Raw genomic sequence first — 12,187 nt, forward strand, 5'->3', positions numbered from 1 at the left:
TCCCGCTAGTGACGGTAAATTTGATTCTTCTTACTGAATCGAGTTTTAATGAGTCACTCACCAAAGTGAATCAGATTTTTGAGTCATTTGATTCACTGAGTCAGTTGACCAGAGAGTGCAAAAAATGTACATTTTCACTCAAACTTAATTTGTTTCTCTTTTCATGTAAATCCTACTGCTAAGATGAATGATTCTAAAAGAAAACAACTATTTTATAGAGCAAAAAAGAGCAAAAACATTTCTAAAATTAAGCAAGAGCCTATCAAAATTGCTTAATAAACATTTATTTTATTTTATTTTATTTTATTTTATTTTTATTAGTATTAGTATTAGTATTTTCCTTAAATGTGTTAAATATATATTTTCTCATCTAAATGTCCACTGAGCTGTGGGCCAGGGGGCGGTAATGCGCCTTAACATTGGTTGCCAACCAAGCTGTGAGCCAGGAGGAAGGGGGTGAGTGAGTGAGTGAGTGAGTGATTCATTCAGTCTATGATTCAGCACAGGAGGGAGGGGGTTAGTGAGTGAGTGATTCGTTCGCTCTATGATTCAGCACAGGAGGGAGGGGGTTAGTGAGTCCTGAGTGATTCGCTTATGCTTACGATTCAGCACAGGAAGGGAGGGGGTGAGTAGCTCAAATGTGCTGTTAGCATGTTAGCAGAGCGATGCTACTGTGAACCGAGGAGCTATTTTCTTGATGTGAGCTTCTACTCAGGGTTTTTTCTTCCAGTTCAGAGCAGAAATTTTTTGGTTACGATACTGGATGTTGTGTTTTTCTCCACAATTTTAATTATAAGCTAGATACATTGCTGCTAACAGCAACAGGGATGAGTCAGTGAGTCAGTTGGGCTTGTGAATCATGATTCATGAGTCAGTAAAGTGATTCTCGAGTATTGAACGATTCGTTCATGATTCGCGCATCACTAGCTCCCGCCCCTGACGTTTCCCTCGGCCGTTGGGCAGGCGGCTCGCACGCTGGGCTGTGCCTGCCTCCCTGTGTGTGAGTCGAACGTAATACGTCCCACGAAGAAGAAGCTCTCCGGTCAGCTGGCGTCGTAAAAGCGAAATCGTTGTAGTAGGATTAAATTAAACATGTCGATTGTGTTTGTACCAAAGAAACTCAGAGGAAAAGCTACAGTCAACCAAGAGACGATACAGAGGGTAAGACACCAAGAACGTATATTTTAGAAGCTTTTACGTTGTTTTTATGACTCGATCGTTCTTGGATTAGCAATTAGCTTGCTAACAGGTTTATACGTTCACCCTTATTTGGGGGGGAAGTTGGTAACCTTATCGCGTTTGGCTGTTGACTTTTTACACGGACTTGTCCCGGTGACGGGTTTAGATAGAAATGTTAAAAGTGGTTGTGGTAGGGCCTTATCGTAACATGGTTCAATACTCCGTGAAAACCTTTGTTATTTTTTGTTGTAAGTGGCTTTACGCTCTCTAAATTTCTCTCTGGTCCTGCCGGATTATCTGCTTTGTTCCAGTTACTGGATGAAAACGATCAGCTGATCAGATGCATTACAGAGTACATGCAGAAAGGACGCGCGGTAGAGTGTGTGCAGTAAGTTACACAAACCTCTCCTCCACTAATGCTGTTGATTGACTTCATAGTGGTGTTATTTATTTTTTCCATTTTCCAACAGATACCAACAGATTCTGCATCGCAACATTGTCTACCTGGCAACCATAGCTGATGCAAGTCCCGACAGTGCAGCTTCCACATCAAATGTAAACACAGCCCAGACACAGAAGCAGCAGTAATAATGAGGATGGAGGTGGCTTGTTTCTAATGCTCTATTATTGTCTTCGTTTCTAGTGCACATCTAATGACACATCAGCTTCAGCAGCAGCTGTGAATGGGCACACAGAGGGCAGCTGATTGCAGTTTCTGTGACAGCTGCATTCTTCCTCAGAAGCATGTGATTGTGGTCATTTGACAGCATAATTGCACAGAAACTGCCAAGGTGGAGTTCACAAAACCTGGAGATATGGACAATGGAAGCAGAGGATCCACCTCCTGTTATTTGTCAGGAAAATGCCCTCTCAAAGCACCCTGCCAGTCGAGAATGATCTCACAACAAAAAAACTGTGTTCAGTATGAACTGTTTTCAGTGACGTAAACCATTTCAGGGTCGAGCTGGATATCTGCGGACAAAATTGGAAACAAAATAAAATTTTATTTGCACTAGTCACGAGTGCTTTTTGTCTCTTCAGATTTTATATTGTATTGATGCACACTATTACCCTGTTACACCTGAATTATTCTGCAGAATCTGTACAACCTATAGTCAACCCAACACCTTCCTCAGCATTCATATCTGTGAAAGGTGTGTTAACAGCACTAGGTACTTAAATTTATAAGGAATGGGCACATCAGGCGTAGGGTTTCACAAGGGCTTGCAGTTATAGTAAACCTGAGGTGTAGAGTTCACATCCACTTAAATGCTTTCAGCAGGAGCATCTTTTATCACTCTGGTTTAGAACACCCCTGCTGTTTTTCTTTCCTCTCTGAGGCCTTGAGCTACAACTTGAAAGCTACCACACCTACATATATCCAAGTTACATTATACAGAAACTAACAACACAGGCTACAGTATACCCCCACAAAGTTGCAGTTTTGTTTCAGAGGAAATCTTTGTTTGAGATGGTGAGATACCATTCAGAGGCAGAAAGTAGCCAATCCGAGAGCGTTATTCAGCTCTCCTTAATGCATCTCTGGCAGATGGTCCAGCATCACTGCGTGTAGCTATCTGTATGTTGTTCGTTTTGTTCTAAAAGCCTTAAGACGCCACACAAAAGCATATTTAGGGTTTAAACTAACCTTAAATTTAAAAAAAAAAAAAAAAAAAAAGGCTTTTTTTGAACCACATCCAGAATTTGCAGTTTTTCAAAGGAATGTAACCCCCGCAAATTTTGAGGGTCAACTGTATCTCGATTAAGAAAGCTTTCTTGTCTTGTTTTGTGTCTTGGACATGCTGGAGAGATATCTTTTGCCTGGCTTAGGAATAGCTGTGTGTTCTCCCCATTTGGCGCTGGAGCACGCAGCTGTGAAAGAGGAGGTCTGTTTAGACTGCTGTCCCTGTAATCCAGGCCCAGATAAAAAGCAGACGATAGGTGAAGTAAGCGGGAGGAAAAAATGAAAACCAGCAAGAGACTTAAATTTATGTTTAAAAAACCAAAACAAAATTAAAAAAAAAAAAAACAACAGCATTTTGAATTGCTAGTTATTTTTATTCATTTTTTGCATTGCTGGTACACTTGGAAAGATTCAGTTGCCAGCTCAAGAGAACAATAAGCAACATAAGCCAAGCAGCCCCCCTTCATATCTTCTATCAGGGCAACATGTTTTTATTATTATTTTTCTCTTTTTTTTGTGTTTTTTTTTAGAAGCCACTAGTAAACCATTTGACACAGCTGAGAAGCTAACAGTTACAGTCCAAGGTCTGTACTGATGTCTTAAAAAAGGCTGCAACAGTTAGGGAGATAACACAGACAAAAAGCAACAAACCCTATATCTTGATTGTGCAAAGCACATTAACTATAAAAAGATATATATTTATATGTATATACAGCAAACAATTCTCTGTAAACATGTTAAGTATGTTAGTTTTCTGAAAACATGGTGTCATTTCATAAATACAGGCAACATTGGCATCCGCAAACATCACAGAAAGATAACATTCTGGGCTTTTAAATACAGCCCACTGCCATAGGAACGGAGGAAACAAGGGCTTGAAAAAACAAAACAACAACAACAAAAAACCCACCCTCGTTACACAATGTTTTAGTGTTTAGCATGGCATATTTGGTAACCTTTATAGATCGATGCTGTAGTTAAACTCTGTAGGAAAAACATGTGCTTTTTTCACATATTGGGAGGTGGAAAATAATGTTTTATGTAATATGTCTGCAGGAATACTAACATACAGTATGGTATAACATGTAAGAAAATACAAAAATAAGATTAATACTGTCAATAATTGTACACAAAAAAATATTGTGTTATTAAACAAAGAAGAAACGTTAGGTTTATGGGAGTTAGTGTCAATCTGGAGCCAACAACTGCCAATTAGAGAAGAGGAAATGAAGATGTTCCCTAATGCTCACATCCAATAGGGTGTTTAACTTCATGTTGATCAATAATCTCAGACTGCCTCTCATCTCTTCAGCACCATTCGTCTTCCGAACAACGCTTTGGTTGGAAATAATTTTCTGCAAGTGCTATCGATACCAACATGGCACATAGTTACTGCTATAACTCTTAACTCTGGTCAGTTGTTGAAAAAGTAGTGTATTTCTCTCAAATTACACCTCTGCAGTGACTTACTATATTTATGCTGAGCCTGCTCAAAGCCTCTTAATAAAAAGTACTAAATATTTATATTTCAACTTCACTATTTTACAAGCTATGAAACAGTAGATGGTAGCTGTATTCTGGGTCATCTTGCATGAGATTTGGCAGTTACAGCTATGTAGACACAGTATATTTATTACGGGCAAAATGAGAGCATTTTAAGCCCCTGCCCCCTTGTAATCCCCTCCTCTACACACACACACACACACACACACACACACACACACACACACACACACACACACACACACACACTTTTAGCTGCAGAAGCAAGTGGGTGACGGCTGTGCACGTCTCCAGCTCTTGTCTGAGGAAATTTCTGCTCGACAGACAGAGAAACGACCACCTGACTAACTGCTGCCAGCACGACATGCGCACCTTTCATGGTTAAAACATGGCAGTTTGAAAAACTTCAAAATACATCTTTTTCTGATGGGGATGTTTGACATGGAAAAATATAGATACAAAAAAATGTCGAGCCAGTGTGTATACTTTACGTTGCCTGTGAGGCTTTTGAAATTTTCCAATTCGCTGGGTGTGGAGTGTAATGGCTGTAGCTCGGCCCACTCAGTGGCTCATGTAACAGAGCTACGGGTCCTCTGTGGCACTTCACCGTGGACTCGTTAGACATTAGATCGGGATCAGTACTGGTGAAGGTAGGAGGGTCTGTGCTCATGCTTGACGGGGAAGGATTTAAAGCCCTTGGTCATGGGTTTATGTTGCTGCTGTTGCTGCTGCTGCTGCTGCTGCTGCTGGGTGAACGGAAAACCAGAGGAGATGCCGGTGGAGGGGGAGCAGTCGCTGGCAGTAGACCACACGGGAGACTGGAGCATTGGCATGGAGTCGCCCCACTGGGAAGAAGGAGGGATGTTCATCTGGTACAAGGAAGAGCTGGGATTGGGCATGGTGTTGGTGTGGGTGGAGTGTTGCCACGGTGCTTTGGGAGGCCAAGTTTTAGTTTTGCTGTCCTGTGGAGGAGGCCGGAACATGACGAGTCAACATGCAATCAAAAATAGTAGAAATGGTTAAAGGCGTTTTTGTAATCATCTTCTGCTAACTGTTTCTAAACCTTCCCCACCAGGGGGCAGCATTTCACCAGTGCTCCTGCTCTTTTCATTTACAGCCCTGCCCCAATCTCCTCAAGAGGTTTTGGCTTTTCCTAGACTGTAATTTTTCTCTCAACAGCCATCTTTTAATGTATGTGTGTAAAACACGGATGTAGCTTCTGGGTTTGAGAATGAAGAGGAATTGAACGTGACTTAATCTGACATTTGTGACTTCAGTAAGTATTTTCCTGGTGACTTTATAATCTCAATCACTACTTTCAGATCATATTAAACAAAATATTAGGCTCATTTTGTAAATCCAGGTAATTCCAAGAGTCAGAAAGGAGGATTTCATGGGAATGTTCACAGCAATCTATTATGCACTTCTGGAGCCAATTCCTACCCTTGCTTGAAAACGCTTCATAACGGGACTTCCCTAACCAATCCATGATGTCACGGTGGCTACATCCACTGTGTGTTACCATTAATGACCTGTCTGGTTATACGGATGTTACACCGACTCATTGCAGAATCCTGTGGTGCAAACAGGTATTGCATAAAAGTATCTGGGTGTAGTTCAGCTGATACCTAGACATTTAGGACTCATAGCAGCTGTTTGCTCACATTCGTTTGACACATTTATTATTTTGGGGAAGTTCCTAAACCATTCTTAAACACAGGAATCTATAATTAGTACAGCGTAAAATAAAATGAAGTGTGACATTTCACTGGCACAGAGGGGTTCAAACTTTACCTGGCTATCGTCGCCGATGTGATGGAGAGGTGGTGAAGGCAGAGTGCATACCTCAGGCTCACCACAACTGTGTTTCCTGAGGACAGACAAATCTACATTGAACATACTCACAAAGAGTATCTGATGAATGTTAAACTGCATCAGATATTTTTACTTAGATAAACACGATGACCTACGGAGCCCTGCAAGGGACATGGGAGAAAAAAAAATTAAGATGAACTTTTGCGAGCAAAAGTTTTGTCAGATCTCGCAAAATAGACTGCATACTTCGCAGGTCACATTTGAAGGCCGAGTCGGTGTATCCTTCGTAACCCAACCTATCCCAGAATTCATAGCGCGGCCCAGCCAATTCGTTTCCAACAATGGTGGGAGCTACTTAGTTTTACTCTTTGTGGGTCACAAAATAAACTTAAGATATTTTTTTGAGGCGTGAATGTAGCTGTGTAAACGTCAAATATCTGCTCGGTTTATCATGACATCACATATTTCCAAAAGTGCTCCGACGTTTTAGGAGACGTCTGTTACCCACCATCTCGAAGCTAACGGGAGGTCGAGGCTCACTACAGTCGGGGGGAACACCGCACTCCCGGCACATCGTGCCTTGACCTCCCGGTCAGCTTCGAGCTGGCGGCCTCTGAAGAATGCGGCCAAAACTTTTGCAAGATCTCGCAAAACTTCAGCTTTATTTTTTTTTCTCCCATGTCCCTTGCGGGGCTCCATAATGACCAAACCAGGAAGACAGAACAAGATAAACAACACAAGTGGATGACTTTCAGACTTACCGCCTTTGTTTAACTGCAGCTACCAGGTCTGGCCCAGAAAACATGGAGAACAGACTGTCACCATTGGCTGAAGATGTCTCGTCACTAGAGCTGGCCGAGTCCCCCTGATTGGCTGACCAGCCACTGTTTACAGCATCACTGTAGGCACAACCAGAGAAGGTGTTAGCAATTTCTCTATTAGTTACTAAAAATTGTGTATAACAAAACCAACAAAATTAGACAACTTAAACATATGAATTTAAAGCCCAGTATCTCTCGGCCTTTATTCAAAGCAAAAGCTGCATAAAAGTGATACATTTTTGCATAGGGTTTAAAAGTGAGATCGCATGACTGCAATGATGGCTTGTTTACTTCTATCTGCTTGCATCTGTGAGCAGGATGGTGTGTCACATGTGGGTGGAATTAAACAAGAGCACCAAGGATAAACATGCTAAATGCCTCACTTATTGCTGATGGTGGACAAATTAAAAACATAATCAAAACATCACATGACACAGTTTGACAGTTTAAAACTATGCCGGTGCCCACGACGATGAAAGCTTTCACATTTCAAAACAAATGTACCATATGTGAAACCCATCAGTATGCTGGTTCTCAAACTACTAAAATTCAGACATCCCTGCATTGCAAACATACAAACAGGAAAGCACTGATCTGTACTTGTCACATTTGAGAATCAGCAGGATGCTGCATACTGCTGTCATTTACAGCTTTTGGCTTTAAAATGTGAAGTTGCTGATACATGCATGCTTTCTAATGGCCACAAGGGGGTGACCTTTGTTGGTTGCAAAAAGACTTCCAGTCTCAAAAATCTATGGGGCAGCCCCCTGCCCTGACCTCTGTACACACTTAACTGTTGACTTCATAGGCTCTTGGCTCTGGGAGCATTTATTTATCTGTGGTTAAGAGTATATGATTTTGTCAAAGCTATATCAACAGAAGATAGAACAATATTGTACTGCATTTTACTTTATTTTGTATAGTGTATTTCTCTTTTTTCCTAAATGACTTTCTGGATTCTGTTTACATAATTTAAATCAATTGGACAAAACAAACACTTTTAAAAGTCCTCAAAAACACCTTTGTGCTAGTTGCCTCACAGGAGCACTGCCATAATGACAGACACACACACAGAGACAGACTCTCAAAGTGAAAACAATGTCAGGAATGCAACCATGGCTGGCCAATCAAAGGAATGATATCAGCAGAAACAAATGTTTGAGCTAAAAGATGATAACAGCTCCTCAGGCAGATTTATCCAGAGCTTAGGTGTTCCAACAGCAGAACCATGATCTGCTAATCTTAAATTCAGAGACATCAACAGCAAGAAGGTTCTTATCTGCCTCAGGCTGTGCACACAGTGGCAGGGGAGAGCAGCTCTGAGATGCTATCTGAAACCTGGTCACAACAAACCTTAAAGCTAATCACTAAAATCTTATAAATCAATCCCTGTAAGTGCAGTGCTGCTAAAAGACTCCTCCTACGAGTTTGTCTTATAAGAAAAATACTTTTTGTAATTGAATGTTTGATGTTAAGATCTTTACCTATAATAGACCGAGTGTAACTGAATTTTAAGACCAAAACTGACATTTGTTGATTGACTGATTTTTTTTTTTTGCTTTCTGACATACAAAAAATAAAGAAATGATCTTAACATTTGCTGCAGTTCTTATTACTGGTTTACATGCCTGAATGACCTTAACTATGACAAACTATGCAAAGTAAATATTCATAACATGGTTTCTTTTCTTTAATTTTTCATTTATCAGCTTATGATGCTGACAGAGATAGATTGGCAAACAGCTAATACTGACATATAATACTGATCGGTCAGATCCCAACAATAAACAAATGACATGCTTGTAATCAGAAAGCTCAATGGTATCAGTTTCTTTCCATTTATCATTTTTTTTAAGTAATACATTTCTACAAAGGTTTGTTTAGGTTCAGTTTTAAATAGAAGCATGGAAGGAAAAGGATGAAAAACATGATGACTATGATGACTTTATTACAATTTGTCTATTGATATTTTTTGAGTTAAAATGATAACAGAATACTGTAGAATTCACTTAGACATACCCAAAGTTTTAAAATGTATTTTTTAGTACTGTTGAACCAAAGACCAGCTGTTTTTGAAATAGCAATAGACACATATTATAAAATGTAATTTATTTGTAGAATTGGTGTTTTTTAACCAATAACATAAGAGCATTTTTAGAATCTCAACAGCATACGTTGAATAACTAAAACCATGCATCATAAAAAGGCCCTTACTCTGATTCTAGTTGAAATAGCTTGGTTGATTGAGGGTCATTATATATTCTTAAACATCCCTATGTGGGACACGTGCTAAAATGTCAACTTGTCTGGCAATGAATGAGTGGTAAAAGCAGATGTATGGGTACCAACCCCTCGCTGAAGTATTCTGGGTGGGACCAGGTCCTGTGCTGCTCATCAGGCATTGGCCAGTTGCTGCGCGTGTTGCTGGGACGGCGAATGTGCTGTACCTGCCGTTTCTGCTGCATGGCCTGACTGACGCCGGCGACGTAACGTGCAAACTCCGGGTCCGAGCCAACTGCGCGTGGAAAGGGAGGATAAACACAACTATGAGTTTCTGACACCCTCAGCTTTTCTCTTTCGCTCCCTGGAGCTCAATCTATTCAGCCAGACTGTCTACCACAGCAGAAAAATCACAATAGCCTTAAGTCAACTCTGCACAATGGGCCTCGACGCAATCAAAAGAGTGTGCTGCACTGTAAGAAATATAACTGACACAAGCTAAATTCAGCGCACATCACCAACTTATAGTTGTAGCCACACTTAGAGGAAAACAACTTCTCATCTTACCTGACCAATATTGATATCAGGTGTCTTATGTCACCCTTCAGGTTTTAAGAAAAATCTGCTCAATTTAATCAAATTAGAGTGTCTTTTGTGCACTGTAGTAATATTTGTCTGGTAGTCGCATCTTTATTTTTGATATCAGCTGATGTTTGAAAGCTAATTTTCTTTTATGACACAATTAAGATTTGAATTTAAATTAAAAACTTTTTACAGTCAGCTTGATACCTACTACCATTTTCTTAATGGTTTCATCTTGATTGTACTGTAGGGAGACTCAGGCCACCCACACCCCTTTCCTGAACATTTGTCTCCAGCTATACCTTTCAAAGTGTTAGAGACACTACTAAGCTTCTCTGAGGTTTTAAAATAATGAAAGTCAGTGCCATCAATGCTGCAGGATTAGCTGAAACTTAACCTAACCCAGTGAAAGAAAACTACATAAAAGGCTCTTTGGTTTGTTCCCTCATCTCATCACAATCAACATTATTTGTTTATTTAATAAGAACATAGTATGTTAATGGATATCACTACCAAAATGCATAATGCAAGTAACAAAAAATGGTGAATTTAGTCATCCTGATTTTTGTGCTCTCAACTTCTTCATATTCTGGATGTGAGTGTCTGCCTTCTTTTTAACTTAAAGAGTTGAGCTGTTCTTATATAAATAAATGTTCACTCTGTTTCATATGGATGTAAACTCAGACATGAAACTGTAAGGTAAACATCACCTGCTGGGTCGAAGGGCAATGTGTCCCCCAGGACTCCAAACACTCCCTCACTCTGGTCCCGGTTGGGCCATGTATTGTTACGAGGTCCTTGGGGTTTCTGACCCAGCATCTCTGACATGACACTGTCCATGTAGGTGCTGACCAAGCCCAGACTGTACAGGTCTGAGCTCAAGTCTGGCAGTCCAGATGATGCCCACTGCCCAATGGGACCTAGGGGTGATAGCCCTGCTGGGGGTCCTTGCGGCGGAGGCTGTTGCCCAGAAGTGCCCAGCCACTTGCTTGCCACTCTTTGTTGTGGTAAGACCTGGGGTGGGGTTTGCTGGGGAGGAAGCTGCGGGGGAGGCGCTTGTTGTTGAGTGATGGGCTGCAGGAGGTGCTGGTAGTAGAGGTGCTGGGCCTGTGGGGAGGGCTGCTGAGGTGGTGGAGGAGGGGGTTGCTGCTGCTGCTGGGGCTGTTGTTGCTGTTGGGGAGGCGGCTGTGGATTAGGCTGAGGCTGTTGTTTCTGTACTGGCTGTGAAGGTTGAGGCTGAGGCTGGGGCTGAGGCAGGGTCTGAGCTGGAGGCTGTAGGGCGCTGTGAGAGATTGATGAGGTGGCTTGTGAAGGACCACTTGGGGGCTTCAGCTCAGCAGGATTAGCAGAAGCCACAGAGTTCCTCCTCTTGACCAGGGGTGAGGCTTGCTGGGATTTGCCCATGTTGAATCCTGAGAGAAAGTCAATGACATCCTGCATCTCTTGGTCTGTGGGCAGGTTCATCCCCTGGTCTTCAGAAACTGAACCGTTGGCCAGCTGGTTTTGTTGAGTGGAGTCAGAGGTACAAGGCAGGCTGCCCATCTGCAGGATGCTCTGTAGCCTCCCATCACTGTGGCCCAGGCCTTTTGCCTTGTCCTCAGAGTTACTGGTTGTTAGCATGCTGCGAGATGGAGTACTAGGGATGGAAAAACTGCCTCCGCTATTTGAGCTGGATGAGACTTTCTTTGTGAACTTGGAAGTCAGCTTTGATATAGTTTTGGGCAGTCCACTAGAGGTCTTGGAGCTGGTACCTGGAGGCAAGTCTGTGGGGATGCCATAGTCTGGGCTCTCTCTCTGTAGCTGTATCTGAATAGTGGGCAAGGCTTGCTCTCTTTTGTGGACAGGAGAAAAGAAATGTGTGTTAGCTAGTCAAAACATGGAATGAAATAGTTAATCATTACTAACATCTACTCACTTTCTCTCCTTCCACCTGTTGATGTCAAACACTGCTGTGTAAAGCACGTCTACGAGACCAAGTGTCTTCTCTGGGTCCAAGCTTCGCTGGAGTAAGGACATAGTCGCTGGGTCCTCCTTCAAACACCTGAACCCAAAGACACAAACATTCACAACAGGACAGGACATGATCTGTGAGTCCAACAATATGTATTACACAGGCTCAGGTGAGATGAATATCTGGCATGTGATATTTATAAACAAGAAAAGATCCCACACTTCCTTTTATTAAAATAAAAAACTCAAACTCATCACAAAACTATGTACTGTGACACGACACAGAGGTTTTAAGAAGAAATACTTCCCCTATTCCCTAAAATAATACTTGCTTTGACTAGTTTGACTTGATTTACAACACACATAATATCAGCACTGCATTAGAGTACATAACTTTTAAAAAAAAAAAGTCAGTTAAATAAAAGCCTCTGAG

General features: G+C 41.5%; 2 protein-coding genes across 2 annotated transcripts in view; one reads left to right on the plus strand and one right to left on the minus strand.

Moving 5' to 3' along the window:
* Positions 1 to 606: 606 nt before the first annotated feature.
* ss18l2 (ss18, like 2) lies at positions 607 to 2,196 on the plus strand. Its single transcript, XM_084928913.1, has 4 exons — positions 607 to 1,161; positions 1,491 to 1,567; positions 1,650 to 1,734; positions 1,823 to 2,196. The coding sequence occupies exons 1-4, from the start codon at positions 1,093 to 1,095 to the stop codon at positions 1,883 to 1,885; spliced, it is 294 nt and encodes a 97-aa protein (XP_084785039.1). The 5' UTR covers positions 607 to 1,092; the 3' UTR covers positions 1,886 to 2,196.
* A 1,020-nt stretch (positions 2,197 to 3,216) lies between these two features.
* Positions 3,217 to 12,187, minus strand: part of garre1 (granule associated Rac and RHOG effector 1) — a 41,920-nt gene continuing 32,949 nt past the window's right edge. Inside the window, exons 10-15 of the mRNA XM_084928827.1 lie at positions 11,720 to 11,845; positions 10,515 to 11,635; positions 9,352 to 9,517; positions 6,943 to 7,080; positions 6,161 to 6,236; positions 3,217 to 5,328 (exon numbers count right to left, since the gene is read on the minus strand). Of these exons, the coding sequence (XP_084784953.1) occupies positions 5,002 to 5,328; positions 6,161 to 6,236; positions 6,943 to 7,080; positions 9,352 to 9,517; positions 10,515 to 11,635; positions 11,720 to 11,845 (1,954 nt within the window). The 3' untranslated portion in view covers positions 3,217 to 5,001. The remainder of the gene's footprint in view (positions 5,329 to 6,160; positions 6,237 to 6,942; positions 7,081 to 9,351; positions 9,518 to 10,514; positions 11,636 to 11,719; positions 11,846 to 12,187) is intronic.

Source organism: Perissodus microlepis, chromosome 1 (genome assembly GCF_051167445.1).
Source record: "Perissodus microlepis isolate ML-2025 ecotype Zambia chromosome 1, ASM5116744v1, whole genome shotgun sequence".
In the NCBI taxonomy this organism is placed as follows: domain Eukaryota; kingdom Metazoa; phylum Chordata; class Actinopteri; order Cichliformes; family Cichlidae; genus Perissodus; species Perissodus microlepis.

Coding starts and splice junctions, on each gene's coding strand:
- ss18l2 (XM_084928913.1), top strand. CDS start 1,093: ATGTCGATTGTGTTTGTACCAAAGAAACTCAGAGGAAAAGCTACAGTC. Junction 1,162..1,490: donor ACCAAGAGACGATACAGAGG/GTAAGACACCAA, acceptor GCTTTGTTCCAG/TTACTGGATGAAAACGATCA. Junction 1,735..1,822: donor GTGCAGCTTCCACATCAAAT/GTAAACACAGCC, acceptor CTTCGTTTCTAG/TGCACATCTAATGACACATC.